Source organism: Chelonoidis abingdonii, chromosome 15 (genome assembly GCF_003597395.2).
Source record: "Chelonoidis abingdonii isolate Lonesome George chromosome 15, CheloAbing_2.0, whole genome shotgun sequence".
NCBI classification, from domain to species: Eukaryota; Metazoa; Chordata; order Testudines; family Testudinidae; genus Chelonoidis; species Chelonoidis abingdonii.
Window position 1 is genome coordinate 33,321,799 of NC_133783.1, and position 24,887 is coordinate 33,346,685.

The following is a 24,887-nucleotide window of genomic DNA, read 5'->3' on the forward strand; positions in this document are numbered from 1 at the left end:
TAGGAGACTGAATACCCTTAACTCCCACTGAAGTAATTCCATCTTTTGTGACAAAATACATTCATTCATGAAAGCAAAAACATAAATTAGAAGTATTAAACAGCATAAAAAATATTTATTTTTATCCTGGACAATGAACGTAATTCAGTATGTTAAGACTACTCTGTTTTACCACAATGGCATAAGATAGCCCGAGACCAACTTGACCACCCGTCTTGAGGATTTCCTGGTGTAGAGGAAATCCTTGGTAACAGTTACTGTAGCACCCCTACATTTTGTCTCCCACCTTTTCCAGCCATTGGTGCAGCGAGCATAGCCATGGTACATCTTTCTGCCCTAGTAATCACAAGTTCTTGGAATGGTCTCTGGGGGCAAAGGGTAGCCAGCACAGTATAACTCGGGCACTGAAAATGCTCTAATTGACATCTGAGACAGATGGCCCCAGAACTAAATACATCCCACTAAGTGATGCTGAGCACTCTCAGTCATAATTCAGGATCTAGGCACTATGTACAAAGTTAGTGAAAATTGTATTTTACCTCTTTTTAGAGCTTTTAGTGGAATGATTCTTTGAGCAGTTATAGCTGAGCTGTTGTTTTCAACAACCGCAAATCTAAGAAAGACCAGATCCTCAAAGTGAACCCGGTAGAGAAACTGTTCATTCCACATGGGGTTGAGAGTATTGCGATGAATGGGTTTTGTGCGGAAATGGCAGCTATCCAAAGACATCCCAAGTACATCAACTTCAATGCATGGACTTCCTGTGCTGTTGCTAGGACAAACATTTTGTCCAGACACAATCTGAAGCAGAGGAGAACACAAAGTAACCAATTAGTGGGCTGGGGTTTTTTTTTATGTTGCATTTTCAAGTTAAATAAAATTTATCATACTCCAAAGAACAATTTGTTAACATGCTGATCTAATTACAACTCTGATTCAGTATTCTAAATTGCCAAGATAGTAATTTCAGAAACAGAGCAGCTTAAAACAAATACAATTGCTAGTGTATCTTTTATTTGAAAAATAGAACATATATCATGAATGTAACAATTCAAAGTATTTGAAGGTTAATCAAATAAATATGTACTTGTACTTGGAATCCAGATAATAAGCGTCAATTTTTTCTCTCAGTTATCAGAGTAACTCCACTGCCTTCAATGGAGCTACTCTGATAAATGAGAAAATTTGACCCTAAATGCTCAGAATTAGGATACATTTGATTCTTGTTAATCTCATATAAATTTTCTCAAATATCTCCACAAAGGGACTAATTTAAAAACATTCAAATTTCTGACAGAACATCCTTTAAACAATATGTCCTCATTATATTATATTATATTATATTAAAAAAAGATTTAAGGGTTTTTCACCACACCCTTACTGATATTTATAAACGTCTTTTCAGTAAGGGAGAAATTAAGCCCTGAAAATACTTACGCATATGTGTAACATTATTCAAGTGAGTGCCCCCAGTGTAATGTTTTCAGGATCAGGGCCTCCTAACTGACACTACGGTGGTGTCACAGAGTAGCTGGGCCCTGTGAGTAAACCAGGCACAGTTCCCCAGTGTCAGAGCAGGTAGGCTGAACTGAACCAATTAAAAGGAGGTAGGCTACACATGGGGCTATAAAGGCCTGTGACAGAACACGAAAATGGGGGAGTTATTGGAACATAAAAACATATGAATGGCAATAGTGGGTCAGACCAACAGTCCATCTTACCCAGTATCCTATCTTCTGACTGTGGCTGGTACCAGATATTTCAGAGGGAATGAACAGGTCCAGCTTCTGGCAGTCAGATGCTTAGGGACACACACTCAGAGCGTGGGGTTGCATCCCTGACTATTCTGGCTAACACCCATTGATGGATTTGTCCACCATGAACTTATCTAACTCTTTTTTGAGTCCAGTTATACTTTTGGCCTTCTCAACATCCCCTGGCAATGAGTTCCACAGATTGACTGTGTTTAGTGTGAAGAAGTACTTCCCTTAGTTTGTTCTCAGTGTGCTGCCTATTAATTTCATTGGAGGATCCCTGGTTCTTGTGTTATGTAAATGGGTAAAGCACTTCCATTATTCACCTTCTCCACACCATTCATGATTTTATAAGCCTCTATCATATCCTCCCTTAGTCATTTCTTTTCTCAACTGAACTGTCTCATTCTTTTTAATCTCTCCTCATATGGAAGCTGTTCCATATCCCTAATAATTTTTGTTGTCTCTCTCTACTTTTTCTAATTTTAATTAGGCCTGTCTATTAATCACAGTTACTCATGTGATTAACTCAAAAATTAATCATGATTAATCACAGTTTTAATCGCACTGTTAAACAATAGAATTACAATTGAAATTTATTAAATATTTTGAATGTTCTTCTACATTTTCATATATATTGTATTCTGTGTTGTAACTGAAATCAAAGTGTATATTATTTTTATTACAAATATTTGCACTGTAAAAATGATAAACAAAAGAAATAGTATTTTTCAATTCACCTCATACAAGTACTTTATCATTTCTTTATCATGAAAGTAAAATTTACAAATGTAGATTTTTTTTTTTGTTACAGAACTGCACTCACAGACAAAACTTCAGAGCCTACAAGTCCACTCAGTTCTACTTTTTGTTCAGCCAATCGCTAAGGGTACACCTATGCTACCTGCAGAATTGGTGCGTAGTAATAGATCTATAGGGGATCGATTTATTGCGTCTCATCTAGACATGATAAATCGATCCGCGAATCGACACCCATGCTCCATCTTGGCAGGAGGAGTAAGCAGCATCAATGGGGGAGCTGCGGCAGTTGACTCACCACCGTGAAGACGGCCAGGTAAGTTGAACTAAGATACTTCGACTTCAGCTACGCAAATAGTGTAGCTGAAGTTGCATATCTTAGATCGATCCCCCCCCGCAGCCCTATGACAAACAAGTTTGTTTACATTTACAGGAGATAATGCTGCCCTCTTCTTATTTGCAATGTCACCAGAAAGTGAGAACAGATATTTGCATGGCACTGTTGTAGCTGGTATTGCAAGGTATTTATGTACCAGATACGTGAAACATTCATATGTCCCTTCATGCCTGGGCCACCATTCCAGGACGTTTCCATGCTGATGATGCTCGTTAACAAAAAAAAAGAGTTAATTAAATTTGCAACTGAACTTCTTGGGGGGAGAACTGTATGTTCCCCTGCTCTATTCTACCTGCATTCTGCCATATATTTCATGTTATAGCGGTTATAGAGATGACCTAGCACATGTTGTTCATTTTAAGAACACTTTCACTGCAGATTTTACAAAACACAAAGAAGGTATCAATGTGAGATTTCTAAAGATAGCTACAGCCCTCAACCCAAGATTTAAGAATCTGAAGTGTCTTCCAAAATCTGAGAGGGACAGACGTGGAGCATGCTTTCAGAAGTCTTAAAAGAGTAACACTCTGATGTGGAAACTACAGAACCCGAACCACCAAAAAAGAAAATCAACCTTCTGCTGGTGGCATCTGATTCAGCTAATGGAAATGAGCATGCGTCAATCTGCACTGCTTTGGATGGTTATCAAGCAGAACCTGTCATCAGCATGGACGCATGTCCCCTGGAATGGTGGTTGAAGTCTGAAGGGACATGTGAATCTTTAGAGCATCCGGCACGTAAATATCTTGCAATGCTGGCTACAACAGTGCCAGGAGAATGCCTGTTCTCACTTTCAGGTGACACTGTGAACAAGAAGTGGGCAGCATTATCTCCTCCAAATGCAAACAAACTTGTTTGTCTGAGCAACTGGCTGAACAAGAAGTAGGACTGAGTGGACTTGCAGGCTTTAAAATGTTACATTGTTTTATTTTTGAATGCAGTTTTTTTTTGTACATAATTCAACTTTCATGATAAAGAGATTGCACTACAGTACTTGTATTAGGTGAATTGAAAAATACTATTTATTTTGTTTTTTACAGTGCAAATACTTGTAATCAAAAAGTAAATATAAAGTGAATACTGTACACTTTGTATTCTGTGTTGTAATTGAAATCAATATATTTGAAAATGTAGAAAACATCCCAAAATAATTAAATAAATGGTATTCTATTATTGTTTAACACTGTGATTAATGGCGCAATTAACTTTTTTAATCACTTGGCAGCTCTAATTTTAATGTATCTTTTTTGAGATGGGGCCACCAGAACTGCATGCAGTACTCAAGGTGTCGGCAAACCATGGATTTTTATATTGTCACTATGATATTTTTTGTCTTATTATCTATCCCTTTCCTAATGGTTTCTAACATTGTTAGCTTTTTTGACTGCCACGGCACGTTGAGCAGATGTCAGACAACTATCCATGATAACCTGAAGATCTGTTTCTTGAATGGTATCAATTTAGACCCCATCATTTTCTATGCATAGTTGGAATTATGTTTTCTAATGTATATTATTTTGCATTTCTCAACACTGAATTTAATCTGCTATTTTGTTGCTCAGTTGCCTGTGCCTGGGTGGAGGAGTAGTGCCAACCTCTGTGTTGGGACCCCGGAGCCAGGGGCCAGGTGTCTAGGCAGATCAGCAGAGTGCTAGATGTGAGGGAGCAAGAGGGGGAGACAGAGAAAATTATAGTAAAGTCATAGGAGCAACATGAGAAAAATCAGTAGGGGAATCTGCTCAACATCTTACATCTCTATACACAAATGCAAGGAGTATGGGGAATAAATGGGAAGAACTAGAAGTATTAGTATATAAGCTAAATTCTGATTTAATTGACCTGGTGGGATAAGTCTCATGACTTCAGTATTGGTATAGAGGGATATCGCTCGTTCACCTGGCAGTCAGGATAAAAAGGGAGGAGGTGTTGCAATATACATAAAAAAAACATATCCACTTGTTCTGAGGTCCAGAAGGAGGTGAGAGTTAAACCACTTGAAAATCTATGAGTAAAGACAAAAGGGGAAAAATAGAGGCGATGTCATGGTAGGGTCCACTATAGACCACCAGATCAGGAACAGGAGGTTGTGACTGGGCGTGCAAACACATTGGCCTGGCAAGAGCTGGGTGAGGCCAGATGGGCCCAAGCTACTAATTAGGCTGCAAGACAGGGAGCTAATGGAGGAGGAATGGGCTCATCTGGGCAGGAACAGGATGGGATCTGTAGAAAGACAGGTAGCTGGCTAGAGAGGAGGGCTGAAGCTAGGGAAGGGCAGTCACTCCCTCAAAAGGGGGACAAGAGTATTTGAGGCTGGAGGAAGGCAGGCTGCACCAACTCCCTGAGAGGAGGGAGTAGAGAAGCTGGCAAATCCAGGGTGAGGGGAGCCAGTTAGGTAGGAAAAAGCCTAGGGAAACAGCAACAAGATCAAAGGCAGTACAGGCCCAGGCTGCGTGTTATAGGGTCTCTGAGCTGGAACCCAGTGTAGAGGATAGGCCTGGGTTCCCTTACCAGCTACAGGGTAGTTGTACAGGGTGTAAGAGATGCCCGCCAGATAGCTGGTCCAGAAAAACTGTGATTTCCCCGGAAAGGGAGGGACTTAGTGACCTGATCGGAGGGCCAAGCCACGGACCAGAAGTGGCAGCACTAAGAGTGGGAGAGACTGCATACAGAGAAGATGACGGGTAGAGAGACCATTGAGGAGGTCACAGCATGAGACGAGCTAATCCCCAGAGCGACCAGCAGGAGGTGCCACGAGTGGAGAGGGAACCTCGTCACAGAGGTGAACAAGGCATTTCTGGAACAAACAGATATATCCAAAACACAAGACCAAATAGTAATGTGGGGCTAACTACCCAGACATTTGTTGGAAAAGTAATATGTCAAAACACAAAATTTCCAATAAGTTTTTGGACTGTTATTAGAACAACTTTTTGTTTCAGAAAATCGAGGCAGTAACCAGGAGGACAGCCATTTTGGACTTGATTCTGACCGATAGGGGAGGAACTGATTGGGAATCTGAAGGCTGAAGGCAACTTGGGTGAAAGGGATCATGAAATGATAAATTTTGTGATTCTAATGAAAGGAAGTAGTGAAAGCAGCAGAACAAGGACAATGGATTTCAAAAAAGCAGACTAAAACTCAGAAAACTGGTAGGTCCCAGGTCCCCTGGGAACTCATCTAAGGAGCAGTACTAAAAATTTTTCTTTCTAAGCCCCCCACCCCCCAACATGCTATAAAAACTGCACAGTCCAGCTGTGCCACAACAACTGTTTTTATGCATATAAAACCCAGGGCCAGTGTTAAGGGGTAGCAATCAGGGAAAGTGCCCAGGGCTCCACTGTGAAGCTAAGTTCCTCAGGCTTCATCTTCAGCCCCAGGTGTTGGGGTTCAGGGCCCTGGGCTGCAGTCCTGCATGGTGGGGCTTTGGCTTTCTGCCTTGGGCCCTAGTGAGTCTAACACTGGCCATGCTTGGAGGACCCCCTGAAACTTGCTTGTAGCCCTCCAGGGGCCCTTGGACCCCTGGTTGAGAACCACTGATCTAAGGGTTATAGGAGTTCAGAAGAGCTGGCAATTTCTCAAGGAGACAGTATTAAAAGTACAACTGCAAACTACCCCTGTGTGAAGGAAAGGATAGGAAGAATAGTAAGAGGACAATATGGCTCCCTCATGAGCTCTTCAATGACCTGAAAATCAAAAATGAATTCTACAAAAAGTGGAAAAATGTATAAATTGCTAAGGATGAGTATAAAAGAATAGCACAAGCATGCAGAGATAAAATCAGAAAGGCTAAGGCACAAAATAAGGTACATCTAGCAAGGGATATAAAGGGCAACAAGTACTGCTTATTTCAAAACATTAGGAGCAAGAGAAAGATTAAGGAAAGTGTATGTCCTCTACTTAGGAAGGAAGGAGAGCTAATAATGAATGATATCAAGAAGACTGAAGGGTTAAATGCCTGTTTTGTTCAGCCTTCACTAAAACAGTGGTGACCAGATACTAAACACAACATTAACAATAAGGGGGGAGAACACGTTAAAGAATATTTCGATAAGTTAGATGTATTTAAGGTGGCAAGGCCTGAAGAAATTCATCCTAGGGTACTTGAGGAACTAGCTGCAGCCAGGGCCAGCTGCTGCTGAAATGCTACCAAAGAGAGCGGCAGCGATTGAGCTGCCGCCGAAGATAGCAGCAGCAATTCAGTAGAGGGTCCTTCCTCAGCAGCAGTTGTCTTCCGGGGCCTTATCTTGCGGGACTCCTCTCCCGGATGCTGCAGGGCCCTCTTAGGCGTGGGGCCCGGGAATTAGGGGGAATCGACCTAAAGTAGGCCCTGGCTGCAACAATCCTGGAACCATTAGTGATTATCTTTGAGAAACTCATGGAAAATGAGGGAGATCCCAGAGGACTAGAAAAGGGCAAACATAGTATTTATCTTTGAAAAGGGGAAGAAAGAGGACCCAGGGACTTTGGCAGTCAGCCTAACTTCAGTACATGGAAAGATACTGTAACAAATTATTAAACAATCAATTTGTAAGCATTATCTAGATGATAATAGGGTTATATGGAATAGCCAGCATGGATTTGTCATGAAGAAAGCATGCCAAACCAACCTCATTTCCTTCTTTGACAGGAATGCTGGCCTAGTGGATATATCTTGATTGTAGTAAGACTTCTGACACAGTCCCACATGACAGTCTCATAAGCAAATTAGGGAAATGTGGTCTAGATGAAATTATTATAAGATGGGTGCGCAGCTGATTGAAAGACTGTATTCAGAGTAGTTATCAATGGTTCACTGTCAAACAGAGGGTGTATCTAGCGGGGTCCTCCAGGGGTCAGTCCTGGGTCTGGTACTATTCAATATTTTCATTAATGACTTGGAGTGAAGAGGATGCTTATAAAATTTGCAGATGACACCAAACAGGGTTGGAAGCACTTTGGAGGCCAAGATTATAATTCAAAAAGACAGTGACAAATTGGAGAGCTGGTCTGAATTCAACAAGATGACATTCAGTAAAGACAAGTACAAAGTATCTCACTTAGGAAGGAAAAATCAACGGCACAGCATCAAATGGGGAATAATTGGCTAGGAAGTAGCACTGCTGAGAAGGATCTGGGTGTTTTAGTGGAACACAAATTGAATAGCAGTCACTAATGTGATGCAATTATGAAAAAGGCTAATATTCTGGGGTGTGTTAACAGGACTATGAGACATGGGAGGTGATTATCCCACTCTCCTGAACCCTGGCGAGGCCTCAGCTGTAGTACTGTATCCAGGTCTGGGTGTCATACTTGAAGAAAGATGTGGAAAAATTGGAAATAGTCCAGAGAAGAGCAACAAAAATGATAAAAGGTTTAGAAAACTTGACCTGTGAGGGAAGTTAAAAACCTGGGCATGTTTAATCTTGGGGAAAGAAGACTGAGGCAGTGACCTGATCAAATGTGTCAAGGGCTGTTATGAAGAGGACTGTGATCAGTTGTTCTCCATGTCCACTGAAGGTTGGACAAGAAACAACAGGCTTCATCTGCAGCAAGGGAGATTTAGGTTAGATATTGGGAAAAACTTACTAACTATAAGAGTAGTTAAGTTCTGAAATAAGCTTCCAAGGGAGGCTATGGAATCCTCATCATTGGAGGTTTTTAAGAACAGGTTGGACAAATACCTGTCAGGGATGACCCAGTTTTACTTGGTCCTGCCTCAGCACTAGGGGCTGGACTTGCTGACTTCGATGCCCCTTTCAGCCCTACATTTCTATGATTCCATAACTGCTGTTCCAAAAAGAGTAACAGAGCAGGCTGAGTAAGAACTGGTTGAAAATGGAGCTGGCTGGGACTGGGAAGCTGCAAGAAGCACGATTACCAGAGACCCCTGGGAGGCAGAGCTAGGCTGTATAAGGAGCTGAGGGAGTTCAGTTGATGGGGATGGATCCAGGAGAGAGAAGCTAGGGACAGTTCCCTGTCCTTCTGAAGGGCCTCAAAGAAGGCCCATTATTTGGGATTGTCTCTGGCCAGAAAACATAGCTACAGATGCAGGGATACTTCCTACGGTGAGGCCCTAGAGTGGCGAGGAACCCCCACCTAGGGTCTGTGAATACCAGAAAATGAGATACAAGCAGAAGGCTAATTTAAGTTGTATTTGGACTCCCAATAGTCAGTCACCATCCTGATGACGGGAGGAGCACACGAGGGCGAAGGACCTTTTTGTTTAGAGTTAAGCGCAGGTGGTGTAAAAAAACTGCTTTTCAGCTGAACCCTGGAACGGGACTGAATCTCAGAAGGGGAGCTGAACTGTTGTGCGACTTGGGCAAAGGGCTGAGCCACAGAAGACCCAGTGAGAGAGTCCAGAGATGACTCTGGTCATCAGAGCTGAGAAGGTGGCCACCAGAGAGGTGCAGTCCCATGCATTGCCATGTCTCAGTACGTAGAGGTACCCCAGGGGTAAGCACTCACGTCAACAAGGGGAAACAGTAAAAACCTCTATAAACACAGTGCTGGCAATGCACAAACAAATAAACGAGAGAATTCCCCCCCCAGTAACTTCTTTTAGTTATACTGATCTTAGTTATTACAAGTCATTACTCTGTACCAAATGACTGGAGGATAGCTAATGTGATGCCAATTTTTAAAAAGGGCTCCAGAGGTGATCCCAGCAATTACAGGCTGGTAAGCCTGACTTCAGTACTGGGCAAACTGTTTGAAACTATAGTAAAGAACAAACTTATCAGACACATAGATTAACATAATTTGCTGGGGAACGGTCAACATGGTTTTTGTTAAGGGAAATCATGCCTCACCAATCTACTAGAATTCTTTGAGGGGGTCAAGAAATATGTGGATCAGGGGGATCCAGTGGATATAGTGTACTTAGATTTTCAGAAAGCCTTTGACAAGGTCCCCAGGTAAGCTGTCATGGGATAAGGGGGAAGGTGCTCTCATGGATCGGTAACTAGTTAAAGGATAGGAAACAAAGGGAAGGAATAAATGGTCAGTTTTCAGAATGGAGAGAGGTAAATAGTGGCATCCCCTAAGGGTCTGTACTGGGACCAGTCTTATTCAACACATTCATAAATGATCTGGAAAAGGGGGTAAACAGTGAGGTGGCAAAATTTGCAGATGATACAAAACTACTCAAGATAGTTAAGTCCCAGGCAGACTGCGGAGAGCTACAAAAGGATCTCACAAAACTGCATAAGTGGGAAACAAAATGGCAGATGAAATTCAAGGTTGATAAATGCAAAGAAATGCACGTTGGAAAACATAATCCCAACTATACATATAAAATGATTGGGTCTAAATTAGCTGTTACCACTCAAGAAAGAGATCTTGGAGTCATTGTCGACAGTTCTCTGAAAACATCCACTCAGTGTGCAGCGGCAGTCAAACTCAATGTGCAGCCACAGTCAAAAAAGAAAACAGAATGTTGAGAATCATTAATAAAGGGATTGATAATAAGATAGAAAATATCATATTGCCTCTATATAAATCCATATGTGCAGATGTGGTCGCCCCATCTCAAAAAAGATATACTGGAATTGGAAACGGTTCAGAAAAGGGCAACAAAAATTATTAGGGGTATGAAACGGCTGCTGTATGTGGAGAGAGAAGAAAACTGGACTTTTCAGCTTGGAAAAGAGACGATTAAGAGGGGATATGATTGACATCTATAAAATCATGACTGGTGTGGAAAAGTAAATAAGGAAATGTTATTTACTCCTTCTCATAACACAAGAACTGGGTTGACCAATTGAAATTAATAGGCTGCAGGTTTAAAACAAACAAAAGGAAGTATTTTTTCACAGAATGCACAGTAAGTCTGTGGAACTCCTTGCCAGAGGATGTTGTGAAGGCCAAGACTATAACAGGGTTCAAAAAAGAACTAGGTAAGTTCATGGAGGATAGGTCCATATATGGCTATTAGCCAAGATGGTCGGGTGGCTCTAGGCATTTTGCTGCCCTAAACACGGAGGGTCCGCTGGTCCCGCGGCTTCAGCGGACCTCTTGCAGGCACGCTTGCGGGAGGTCTGCCAAAGGCGCGGGACCAGCGGACCCTCCGCAGGCAAGCCACCGAAGGCACCCTGCCTGCTGCCCTCGCGGTGAGGGCAGAGTGCCCCCCGCGGCTTGCCGCCCCAAGCACGCGCTTGGCGTGCTGGAGCCTGGAGCCGCCCCTGGGGATGGTGTCCCTAGCCTCTGTTTGCCAGAAGCTGGGAAAGAGTGACAGATCACTTTATGATTACCTGTTCTGTTCATTCCCTGTAGGGCACCTGGCATTGGCCACTGTCAGAAGACAGGATACTGGGCTATATGGACCTTTGGTCTGACCCAATATGGCCATTCTTATATTATTAGTATAGAATATATAGCAGGATGGTCACCCCGCTCTGGCCCTGAAGAGGTTAAAGCAGCCCTGGAGAGGGCTGTGGCTGGAGAAAAGCTGGGCAGACTGGGAAAGCAGCCACAGTTGTAGCCAGTGCAATCAGGGCCCAGCTGGCCCTTATAAGAGGGTGGTGGGCCAGAAGGACTAAGGCCACGTCTAGACTACGCGCCGTATCGGCGCGTTAAAATCGATTGCTCGGGGATCGATATATCGCGTCTAATCTAGACGGGATATATCGATCCCTGAGCGCGCTTATATTGATTCCGGAACTCCACCAACCCCAACGGAGTTCCGGAATCGACATGGCGAGCCGCGGACATTGATCCCGCGCGATGAGGACGGGTGAGTAAATCGATTTTAGATATTCGACTTCAGCTACGTTATTCACGTAGCTGAAATTGCGTATCTAAAAGCGATTTTACCCCGTAGTGTAGACCAGCCCTAAGACATTCTCTCTCTAGCTGTCAGAGAGAGAAGGACCTGGCTGCCTGGGAAGCTGAGGAGGGTACCTAGGGTGCAGCAGTGCCGGGGAAGGGCAGAGGGAGCTGAGGAGCTCCAGCCTAGCAAAGCCCTAGGCTGCAGGCCGAGTTAAGGGCCCACAAAAGGGTACTAGGGCTGCAGAGGGGCAGCCCAGGAATAGGTAGAGGTATCTGGTCCAACCCCCCTTCCTGATGACAAGTTTTTTACAGACTGCCATCCGCCCCAGTAAGTGGGAGCTAAATGGAGACTGCAGTAGCCACTGAGGCAAGGTGGGAATAGGAGGTTAGGGGTTTCCCTGGGAGGGCAGACCCACAGTGAAGGGGTACTGCAGTAGGCAGAATCCTCATGTAGAGGGGCACCATGAGGGAAGCAGGGGCCAGCGGCAGGCGAGACACTGGCCTGCAAAGGGCGCTCCAGGCTGGAAGAGCTAATTCCCAGGACAACCAGCAGGAGGTGCTGCGCCGGTGAGTCGTCACCCCGTCACATAATATAAAAGTGCGATTGTAAAGTGATGGGATCCTTTTAGGACTGAAGTTACACGACATCCAGTTTGAATATTTAGCTTTTAATATTAATAGTTTTAATATTTAGCGTTCCCTTAAAATGTACTTACTGTTAAAGAATATATAGCTGGCTCTATATTATACGGATCTCGGTCTAATGGAGAAAATTGCTGGTACATTGGACAGTTCTTGTCCCACAGAACAGGGGGTTTCAAAACACACCCACAGCCACCATTCGCTTCAAACATCGCTGCATTAAGATGCAGAGGGAGATCTGCAAAAGTAAAGCAATCACAACTGAAAAATAGTGAAGATTCAAAAGAAAGACAGCAAAATGTGGGTTTTTAAAAAATTACTGTTAAAATTGAACTGACAGTATAAAACTAATATTAAATTTCAGGGGACAGCTTTAACTTACATATCCAAGTTGCCCAAATAGTTTATACTTTAAAAAATAAAGGATTTTCCAGTTTTACCCATTTTCTAGTTTTTGTTCTGATTAGGTCTTGGCCACATCCATGAACAATACCTAGCAAGTTTCCTGAGATTTGCCCCAAAATCTAGGATGAAAAAAACGGATTGTGTAATTTGAAGACAGCTGAATGGAGCAACTTACTATGAAAACCCAAAAGATAAGGGAGCATAAACAGGGACAGAATATAGCCCAAAGATGGTAACCATCACTGCATCAGCACCCAGACTTTGTTCCAGAGGAGTCACTTCTAGCATAAGGGAATTCAGTGCCTTTGTATTCTTAAAGAGTTATCATAAATGATGCAAAGAGTCCTGTGGCATCTTATAGACTAACAGACGTATTGGAGCATGAGCTTTCGTGGGTGAATACCCACTTCGTCGGATGCATCTGACGAAGTGGGTATTCACCCACGAAAGCTCATGCTCCAATACGTCTGTTAGTCTATAAGGTGCCACAGGACTCTTTGCTGCTTTTACAGATCCAGTCTAACATGACCACCCCTCTAATACTTGACATCATAAATGATGTTATGGCTATGGAGTGGAAAAGTGATGGATTCCAGCCAATTATGGTGTCTGTGAGTGCAGTGCTCTAGGCACTTCCATGTCATCAGTGAGGCAAAAGACCTACCAAATTAGGCACAGATTGCTTTTAGCCTTAACATAGTTGCACAAGGGACTAATGCCAGGTAAAGCCCCCCAACACATCTCAAATGGCCACATGGAATTTTACCCAAATCATTTGTCTCCCTTCTGGGTACAGTGCAAAGTGTGATGTTCTCTGTGGCAAGCAAGTGGGTGAGGAAGGTTGGTTGGCTGGGCAGGCATGTGTTGGGAAGGAAGATGCACCCTTTCAAGAGATGACATAAATTACCTCTCTGGGAACAAGAGTCACAACTTTTCCCAAGGCTATTTCTGGAGTGGCGCCCTTATGCAACACTTTTTATGCACGCTGTGCTAATGGAAACAATCTGGGCCCTATTCTTTATGAGTTACCACCCAGGTGTATATTCACTTGAAACTTCACATCTGCCACAATGAAGTTACTGTATATCTTTATCTTTTTCTTTTTGTAATTGGTTTAAATCTTTTTCAAGTACAGTATCTTTGCCAAATAACCCAACATCTGTTTAATAAATCCACAAATACAGATGATGGTAAGGTAAAGGAATATTATGGTAAATACAGTTTCATAATTAAGGAATGTACATACATATATATTACTAGAGGAATTATTCTACCCATACCATCAGTTTGATAGTTAACTGCCACAAGCTGTATTCCATGGAGCCAGAATATAAGGGGATGGAGGTTTGAAGAGTCAATGCGTGTGGCAGCAGGATATGTTCTCAATAGCTGACAGGTGGTATGCTCAATCAGTTTCTGAGAATACCGTCTGCACAGGCGTTTGGCAGCATTCTCATTCAGTGAAGAGATATGATAACATTTAGGTGTCCTTATGATAGAACTGAGAGAAGTTGTAGGGTTGAAAGGAGGAGAACAAAGTTCTTCCCAGGTTTGCCGGACACCCTCAAAAGGACCTGGAAAAGAAACATTAATCTCAAATTATAGCTGCAGATCCTCAGACCTCAAGCATCAGTTTTTTCCTGTGAAGTATATTTATGTATTTTGGGTTGGGTAAAAATAAATGATCTCTAGAAACCACACTGTTCACATAGGTATCACGTTTCTTTCTTCATATGCAGTAAGAGCAATTAGTGAGAGACTGACTACATAATGGTTAATTACTAATTGATACTGTAACTAGACTTGTCCATAAATAAATATTTGAATATCATTTCTTTGAATTAAATGAGTATATATTTAATGTGGTATTTAATGGGTGAGAATATCTTAACAATTTGAAATGAGTCTTGACTCTTAATTCATTGCTGGACACCTTTACAATATTGCTAGCACACTGCTTGCAATACGGAGATTGTTTAAATGGAAAGTGTATAAAATTTCTTTAAGACTACTATGTAACTTCCAAACTTAACTATACAGCCTGCAGTAAAAGATGGAGGGCCAAATTCTCTTCTGATTTATATCCCTTGCAGCCCCACTGAAGTTTGGACAAAGACTAAGTGCAGGATTTTGCCCAAAGACTATGGTGAAGCTTTTCACGACATAAACAGCTAACTGCCATTTTAACTGTCATTTGCACCTGTGAAAATCTCCTCACATATCTTCTAAGATATAAACTTAATCCTAAAATACATGTTCAAGCTATAAGATACAAATATTTTAATTGTGAATCAATCATTCTCATCAGTAATTTTTAACTGACTGACTTTATACCTCCAGCAAATTAATCCTACACTAACATTCCATTACTTTACAGTTGATTCTTTATAAAGAAGTTATTGTAATAGCTGCACTGTTAATGAAAAGTGATTCCAAAATTCAAGAGCAGCATGCACACAGTAAATTGTTTGATCTTTAACAACTTGATCTGGTGTATGTGTTGGACTACAGTCATTCCACGTGATTGGTGAAAAAAGATCCTGACTTTACCTTTTCCAGATGCTTTGGCAAGTGTTGCTGGCTCCCCAGGGCTTAGTCTGCCCGGATTGTTGCCAAAAATGGACTTCCTGCTTTTTCTTTCCTTTCCTCTGCTAGAGCCAGATGGGTTTAGTGTTGACAGGCCTGTTCCCATAAAAGTAAAATAAATAAGCCAAAAAACATGACCAAGAGGGCATGACATTTTCCATCATTTTCCATGTTATTCTTTGAGGCACTAATACTAAAGCAGCACACAGGACAACTAGCATATTATTCCCAGTAACTGAGTCTAACTATATTTACAATCATCAACACAGGAAAAAAAATCTTTGTGACATAACTGTTGCCTGAGATTTATTTTTGGCTGGAGAGCAGGAAGCGATTTAAGTGTCATATTACAGAATAGCCCCAATGAGTCTCAAAACAAATTCTACACTGAACAGTCACAATAAACTCAGATCCAAAAACTAATGCTCCCCATCATATATCCAACCAGTTTTTCTGGTAAATCAAAACATACAAGTATAGCATATCATGCTACTGACACACTGTAGGCAACGACACTATGTGTTCAAATGAACCTGGCAAAAATGACTACGTTTGCTGTAAGGACAATCCCAAAGAACCACAGGGTAACATACATACCAGTTGACCCATGAGTCTTTTCCGGGCCATCTTATATTATATTAAAACTAGTATTTATAACTCATATTACAACCATGGAAAATATTTGAAAGTGTGGAAAATCTTTTAATCACTTAATGATTGTGACTGTTTTGAGATACTCAGATGACAAGCACTATAATAAATATTATTATTCCATACACATATATTCAAAACAATCATTAAGGACATGATCTAAAGTTCACTGAAATCAGTAGATTCCACTTCCACTAATTTAAATTCCTTTCCATTGATTTCAGTGGGTTTTGATCAGATCTAACTGAAATACAAAGTAAAATACATCAAGGAGTTCTTCTGACATCCACTCAACACATAAAGCCATGTGAAGAATGCTACTTGAACTCCATGACATATTTGTAACGTACATTTTTCTTAATTTTTTATTAAAAATTGAAAAAAAATTGCACAAAAAATGTAAATTGAAAACTTAAGTTACAATAGAAGAAAATACTGAATTTACATTGCAAATTAACATTTTAACTATTAATTTGAAGCTTAGTAGAAGTTGGATTCTGCCCCATTGAACTCAATCTATTACAGTTTAGCAGTGAGGTCTCAATCCTTCAAACGCTTTTGCACATCCTGATTGAAGTTAAGCACATGATTTCAGTGGAGTCGTCATGGCTTCCAAGGTCCACAGCTCTGGGGTAGCCCCTCCATGCAGGGCTTCCAGGCTTCCTGACAGAGCTGGAAGCCTGAGTTCCACTGTTTGGCTCCCAGCTCCCCAGCAGGGAGACTGGGAAACATGAGAACCTCAGCTTGAGCCAGGAAATCCTGGAAGTGCCCAGTGTTTTCATATTTCAAGGCCAGTCGGCTCCCTGTGCTGCCTGCTTGGGAATTGCGCTGCATGGGGAGCCACCTGGCCCCAAAGTCTAGGAGTCCTGGGTCCCCTGGCCTGGGACAGTTCAGGTTGGGGCTGCTCAGGAGCCATAGACCATGGGACTCCAAGCACTGTTCACCGGCAGTAATGAAACTGACAAGAATGTCAGTTTCACTCAACAGCTGCAGCAGTCCCAGGGATCATTCCTTGTTTAGGAAACACCATGTTTTGATGTTTTAATATATTTTTTTTTTAAGATGTCCAGTTTGCAAGAAATTTCAAAGTATCAAAAATTTCCCACAAACTGGAAATCTCTAGTTTCTACCCACTATTAACAAAGGGACACAATGAAGGAAATAAAGGTAATATATTTGTAAAAGGAAGGTGCTATAACAAGTACTTCAGCTCTAATATCCTGTGTATTAGCTAGTACCACTGGGAGAATTATCTGCATTAAACATAGCTACCTATATTAGAATAATAATCAGTTGCAAAATAAAACTTCAGATTATTTAGGAAGAAGATGGAGCAACTGATAACTCATAGCAGACTTCTGACCTTTCAACATACATTTGGCCAGCTCCTGGACCTTGATATAGCTCATCTGCACTGCCCCAGCAGCACAAAGTATCTGTAAACTGGGGTTACTTGTTACATGGTTAATTTCCAGGTGGTGTAGAGGCTGCATAGCCAGCCCTATGCCACCTCTTCAGCTGCTTCCCTGACATACAGGGCATGGCCAGAGCACTGATGGCCCGAATGGTCCTTTGGTGGCCATCTGTAGCCAGGAGCAAACTAGAGCAGCGCTCAAGCTGCTCTGAGTTGCCTCTGGGGCCATCCCAGTCCATGGCCAAGAACATAAAAGGTGGTACAAAATGGATGTCACCCAGACCCTAGAACTGGGCCCACTGGATGAGTTAATTTTTTCTGGTGTGGGGTCCTTTCCACATTGGAGGATTAAATAAAGTCTCAAAGAAGGAAAACTTTTCACAATCAAGTCTTATATTTCAAGACCTTGTTGTGGAGACAGTCACTGAGGAAACAGACTAACCTGTTACCTAAATTATCTGAGGGCAAAGCAAAACACTAGTGTAAGTTGAGCCCTAGCCACATGTGATGGCTCAGGAGAAAACTGCAGCATCTGTGATCTGTCCCCCAGTGTCTACTTCAGGCACCTTTTCCAAGTGACAGGACCTCTACTTGCTGCACTCTTCCCACAGAGGCACTCTTTTGATTGGATCAATAGGCAACAACTCTCCTTATTTCCACAGTGCTGTCATAGTTACAGGGAGTCTTGAATGCACCTCTCAGGTGACAGGTTTCTCTGCCTTTCCCTCTCTCTTGGTGGAACTCCCTGGCTTTATCACTCCTAGACTGGATCCCTGGGTGGCAACTCCCTGATTTCAACTGTGTTAAGATGACAGACAAAGCTGTTATTGGTCCCTGCAAGGCACTTCTCTCTGGAAGCCTGTGACCACTGGCTGATTAAGGTGACTCAGCACAGCTCCTTCCAAAGACACATACAGTCCATTCATAGAATGTTACATAGCAAACAGAGGAAAAGGTTAAAACCACAAAAGGCCTCCCTGCCTGGGTCCTGTCTACAGTTCATCGCCTCTCTCAAAGCATAAGTGAACCCAACTGCCTCCGACACATGCCACAGAACCCTGCTGCATGCTCTGCCTATCTCAGTTTCTCTTGCAGAGTCTCTCCCTTAGCATCTACAAACAAATCATTCTCCCTTTCTCTCTAGGCAGGGATTTTTCAATGGAGCATTATTCTTTTGATCTTAAACTCTGGCCTTGGCAAAACAGCGGCGTAACATTTGGGTGGCACCTAGGAAGAGCATCTTCATTTAGTAGCTCTGCCATTTCCCCCTGGAAGTTGTTTATCCAAAGCTTAGCTGTGACCATGGTATTGTTTCCTGGCTTTTCCTAACAACCCTTTTTAATTCAACTCCATGTAGTCAGACAGGTAAAACGAGCAGGTAGAATGAGGTAACATTCATAATATTCAGACAGACATTCTCATTCTCCACACCATAAACAAATCAGAACAAATAAAATGCTTTAATGAATTAGAGGAGGGTATTATAATAAGTGCCAGTTGACATGGGCTTTTAGAAAACATATGTTATCAAATTCACAATCTCTTTTTTCATGAGATTACAAGTTGGGTTGATAAAGGTAACAGTGCTGATATAATATACTTAGACTTCTATAAGGCATTTGAGTTGGCACCACACAACATTTTGATTAAGAAACTAGATCAATACAAGTTCAACATGGCACACATTAAATGGATTAAAAACTGACTAATTGATAGGTCTCAAAATGGAATTGTAATTGGGGAATCATCATCAACTGATAACATTTCCAGTGAGGTCCCACAGGAATCAATTCTTGGCCCTATCCTGTTTAACATTTTTATCAACGAGAAGGAAGAAAACGTTTGTTTTAGGATGTATAAATAGGGGAATATCAAGTAAAAGTAGGGAGGTTATATTACCACTCTACTTGGCTTTGATGAAACCAATACTAGAATACCGTGGGACCCCAGGTCATCCAAAACTATAGTTACTATCTGTTCCTTGGGAGTACCGGTTGTTGACTGGGACACTGCATCAGGCAGTGTTCAAGTGTTAGCTGAATTGCCGCCACCGTGGAAACGTGCGTGCCGCCCTAATGGCACATGGACTGCCCCCACCGTCTGCAGCAGCAATTCGGTACGCTGCTTGGGGCAGCAAACACACACCCGGACTGCTGTCCCGTGCAGACTGCCGCCCCAAGCACCTGCTTGGAATGCTGGTGCCTGGAGCTGGCCCTGCCAGTTTACGACAGTTTAAAGATTGGAGTGCTTTTTTCCTCCATGACAAACGCAGCACATAGAATCATCAGTCATCATACAGAATCCATAACCACAAAAAGGCATGTTCCCCACATATTGCAGTTTGAATTCTACAGTTACAATTAGATCATTGTAATGTTCCAAATATTTAGAAAAAATAAAGCAATAAGCATACTTACCAGGGAATTTCACAGCTTGGCAATAGATGACAAGATCTGAGAGCTCTGGTGCTATCTGTCTACTTTCCTTCTTATTTTGTGGAAGGTAAAATTCTTCACCCAGTTCCATGTCATAAACCTAAGTGACAATCCAAGTGATGTATATACAGAAGGTCTGAAAATGAAAGTATTCTAGCATACCTCATATACACTCTCGATGTGGTTTTATCACATTCAGCACACATGGTTCTATATCCTCACGTAATGGATTTATGCATGCATCTTTTTTTCTCATTCACTACCATGTATTATTACAGTAGTACGCAAAATACACCTGGATACCTTTAAAAATTCGGGCCTAAGTTACTTCTGACTAATAGTGGGAGTGAGATCGCAGCAGCTCATGTGCATTTAACAAGATGATATTCAGCGCAGACAACTGCAAAGTACTACACTTAGGCAGGAAATACCAAATACACAACTACAAAATGGGGGATAAATGGCCAGCTGCTGGTGCTGCTGAAAAGGGCGTGGGGGGTTATACTGGATCAAAAATTGACTAGGAGTCACTGTGATGCACTTGCGAAAAAGGCCAATATTCTGGGTTGTATTAACAGCAGCATCCTATGTAGACATGGGAGGTAATTATCCCACTCTACACAGCACTGGTGAAGCCTAAGCTGGAGTACTGTGTTCAATTCTGGGTGCCAGACTTCAGGAAAGATGTGGTCCAACTGGAGAGAGTTCAGAGAAGAGCAACAAAAACGACAAAGGGTTTAGAAAACCTGACCTATGAGGAAAGGTTAAAAAATGGGCATATGTAGTCTTGAGAAAAGAAAACGGAAGGGGGAGCGGATAACAGTCTTCAAATATACTAAGGGCTGTTATAAAGAGCACTGTGATCAAATGTTCTCCATGTCCAATGAAGGTAGGCCAAGAAGAATTAATATGTAGTAAAGGAGATTTAGGTTAGATATTAGGAAAAACTTTCTAACTATAAGGGTAGTTAAGATCTGGAATAGGCTTCGTGTGGAGGTTGTAGAGTCTCCATCACTGGAGGTCTTTAAGAAAAGATTAGAGAAACTATCTTAGCACTGAGGACTGGACTTGATAATTTATCAAGATCCCTTCCAGCACTACATTTCTATGATTCTGATGATGATGTTTTATGCCCCTGTCTCCTCAAATATGCTCATTCTCCACTCACACCCTCCAAGTTATTCTCCACACTATTTTTTTTATCCTGCACTCTTGAAAGCAGGAAACCAATCATATGGCGGGCTTGAGACTTACTACCAGATATCCCAAAGAATGCAACATCTGATCTGGTCATTTATTTAAGTTACTAAATAAATGGGCGTTCAGCTCGTGAAAATATGGTCACTAGTACTTTACCTTACTTGTGCCTCCATGTAGCCTCTGATTACACTTGTGGATTGCAGCAGCCTTGCAATCCCTGCTCAACATGACACAAAGAGCAACACTATTCCTTTATATATTAAGGAACCACCAGGCAAGACCCTGAAGGGAGGTTTTCCATCCTACACTTTATTTTCAACCCCTTTTTAAACATGTTAATCCATAGATAGGGAGCTTCACTCAGTGTAAAGCAGAGGTGTGTGATACCTCCTGTTCATAAAGACAAAATGACTTTAAAAACCAGTTTCTCATTTTACTTTTTGTAAATTTTACTAAAAGCAAATTGCAGTTCTGCCAGTTAACTGAAAAAGTTGTACCACGCAATATGTGCATGGTTGAGAAGAGGGGAAGGTTGATGTTCAAGTTGAACTTCCAGCAATAATCTGGGTAGGTGAGATTCCCTGCGTGCATGGGAATAGCTCACATTAACAATGGCTGAATGTATGATAATCAGTAAGGAGAGACCTAGGGTACATCTACACTACAGGATTATTCTGATTTTACATAAACCAGTTTTGTAAAACAGATTGTATAAAGTCGAGTGCATGCGGCCACACAAAGCACAATACTTTGGTGGTGTGCGTCCATGTACCGAGGCTAGCGTTGATTTCTGAAGCGTTGCACTGTGGGTAGCTATCCCGTAGCTATCTCATTGTTCTTGAAGTCTCCCCCGCCCATTGGAATTCTGGGTTGAGATTCCAATGCATGATGGTGCAAAAACAGTGTAGCGGGTGATTCTGAGTAAATGTCATCACTCATTTCTTCCTCCGTGAAAGCAACGGCAGACAATCATTTCGTGCCCTTTTTCCCTGCATTGCCCTGGCAGATGCCATTGCATGGCAACCATGGAACCCGTTTTGCCTTTTGTCACTGTCACCGTATGTGTACTGGATGCTGCTAACACAGGCAGTACTGCAGCTACACAGCAGCATTCATTTGCCTTTGCAAGGTAGCAGAGACGGTTACCAGTCCTATCTGTACCGTCTGCCATGCCATTGTAAATTGGCGATGAGATGATGGTTATCAGTCGTTCTGTACCGTCTGCTGCTGTCATGGGTGCTCCTGGCTGGCCTTTCGCTGAGGTCGGCCAGGGGCGCAAGACAAAAATGGAATGACTCCCCGGTCATTCCCTCCTTTATGTTTTATCTAAAAATAGAGTCAGTCCTGCCTAGAATATGGGGGGCAAGTGTACTAGAGAACCAGTGTATCAGAGAACCAGAGAGCACAGCCGCTCCGTGTCAGATCCCCAGAAATGATGAGCTGCATGCCATTCTAGGGGGTGCCCCTGCAACAACCCCACCCGTTGCTTCCCTCCTCCCCCAACCCTCCTGGGCTACGTTGCAGTGTCCCCCCATTTGTGTGATGAAGTAATAAAGAATGCAGGAATAAGAAACCACTGACTTTTTTAGTGAGATAAAATGAGGGGGAGGCAGCCTCCAGCTGCTATGATAGTCCAGGCAGGACATTAAACGGTGGCGGGGGAGAGGAGCCCAGCATCCCGCTGCTATGATAGTCCCAGGCAGTACAGAATCTTTTCTTTAGACATGAAAGGGGGGGGGCTGATGGAGCTCAGCCCCCCAGTTGCTATGATGCAAGACGGTTACCAGCCGTTCTGTACCATCTGCCGGGAATGACCGGGAGTCATTCCTATTTTACCCAGGGCGCCCCGGCCGACCTCACCTGAGGCCAGCCAGGAGCACTCACAGGATGATGAGGTTTGGCTATCAGTCATTTTGCACTGTACCATCTGCCACGGGAGGGGGAGGGGAGAGGATGCTGCTGTTCAATTGCCGCAGCACCCTGCATCTACCAGCAGCATGCAGTAGACATACGGTGGACGGTCCATGCTGGAGCTCTTTTTGGATTTGGGACTGCATCACCACCCGTGCTGATCGGAGCTCCACGCTGGGCAAACAGGAAATGAAATTCAAAAATTTGCGGGGCTTTTCCTGTTTACCTGGCCAGTGCATCTGAGTTCAGATCGCTTTCCAGAGCGGTCACAATGGTGCACTGTGGGATACCGCCCGGAGGCCAGTATCGTCGATTTGCGGCCACACTAACCCTCATCCGACATGGCAATACCGACTTCAGTGCTACTCTTCTCGTCAGGGAGGAGTACAGAAACCGGTTTAAAGAGCCCTTTATATCAACGGGTGCAGGGTTAACACTGCTAAATTCGGTTTAAACGCGTAGTGTAGACCACTATCTGTTACAATCTGAATCTCATCAACCAACAGCTGTGAGACTTTGTCACAACTGGAAAAAACCTCAGAGAGAAAGACAGTACAACAGCTGGAAGAAAATTCCATAGAAGGTCATCTTTAAATGAGTGAAAATTATTTCAAATTCATATATTTTTGTTTTGTTTTTTGTTTGTTTGTTTGTTTGTGTTTGTTTGAAATACTAGTGAAGATATTATTTCACATCCTCTTGATGGAAAACAAGAAGGGTGGGAAACTACAGGATAGAATACAGCCGTTGGGGACAGTGAATATGCAAGGGGAGAGATGTCTGGAAATTTTAGCAAAATTGCACAGAAAGAAAATGGGTCAAAAGGGGCTGTTAAAATGGGATGAATCAGCTGAAATAGTGAGGAAAAATATATGCAATCTTATGAATAAAATTCATTTTTGCCTGTAAAAGAAGACAATGCAAATATACATGCATCAGCACCATTTTTCTTCTAGTAAGCATCTGGGGTTGCTTTGAGGTAAAGGGAGTCGGTTCTAATCACCTGAGGCATTGTTTTACAAAGAGTATTGTCACATAAGCAAGCAAAATGGTAGAAGTTGGATTGTTAATGTGACAAATTAATGCATAAATTGACATTTCTTATGCTGAGCCAGTTTATATGCAGCCAATATACTGGTGCACTTATTTTTAACTGACTGAAGTTTGGTAATTTTGTCAGGTTTGTTTTCCAGTGTTTATTTTTTAAAATCAATTTTTGAAAAAAGTTATTAACTGGTGTTGTTTTCACTTTAGATTGAAAGAAAAAGATGCACATAGAAATTCATGATATTCAATACCTTGCAGGAATATACTAAGTGTGGATTTCTCTATGTATCTCATACCATTAAGATATGTATAAAATACATTATGATCTAATTATTACTGATTAACAACACAAAACTCACATAAACCTGGATCCTTAATAAAAAAGATTGCTCAGATCTGTTCTAAATAAATCTGTATTATCTTGATTTAAAACAGTATAAGATATACCTTTCAGGAAAAACTCTACTACGAAAACTATCGTTTTAAATAATTATAGTGATACACTTATTGGTTTTCTTAAATGCATTGTGGACAGTGGGCCATATTTTTTCTTTGTTCTGTTCACAGAACTCCCATTGAACTAAATGGAAACAGTAAAGATGGAGTCAGTATACAGTGCACCTGAGCCTGGAAAAATGCTCTGATGAGCCCAGCATTTTGCATATATCATGAAGAGTGCGTGCCAAAATGAGTTCACAGTGAAGTACAATAATATCTGGTAAAATGCTTGGGTTTGGAAAAAAAGTAATCCTCAAATCTGATAAACAGTGTGTGTTCCATGGAATTACGAAAGTCAAGAAGATAAAGCATAAACTTTATGAGCTGCAGTTAAGTACTCTGCAAAACCATATGGTATTTATCAACAATTGCTTTTTATATAAAAACTCAACTTACTTTCACAAACATCAGTTATAGCACTACACATATAAAAGCAGCAG

At 42.0% G+C, this 24,887-nt stretch overlaps 1 protein-coding gene across 5 annotated transcripts in view; it reads right to left on the minus strand.

Annotated features, from left to right (window-relative positions):
- The window catches only part of PLCE1 (phospholipase C epsilon 1), a 288,806-nt gene that overhangs the window by 17,375 nt on the left and 246,544 nt on the right, over positions 1 to 24,887 (minus strand). For all 5 annotated transcript variants that reach the window (XM_075072693.1, XM_032793107.2, XM_032793106.2 and 2 more), the window contains 5 exons: positions 19,774 to 19,891; positions 15,256 to 15,387; positions 13,986 to 14,279; positions 12,375 to 12,538; positions 540 to 801 (listed from right to left, as the gene is read on the minus strand). In XM_075072693.1, coding sequence (XP_074928794.1) covers positions 540 to 801; positions 12,375 to 12,538; positions 13,986 to 14,279; positions 15,256 to 15,387; positions 19,774 to 19,891 — 970 coding nt within the window. The remainder of the gene's footprint in view (positions 1 to 539; positions 802 to 12,374; positions 12,539 to 13,985; positions 14,280 to 15,255; positions 15,388 to 19,773; positions 19,892 to 24,887) is intronic.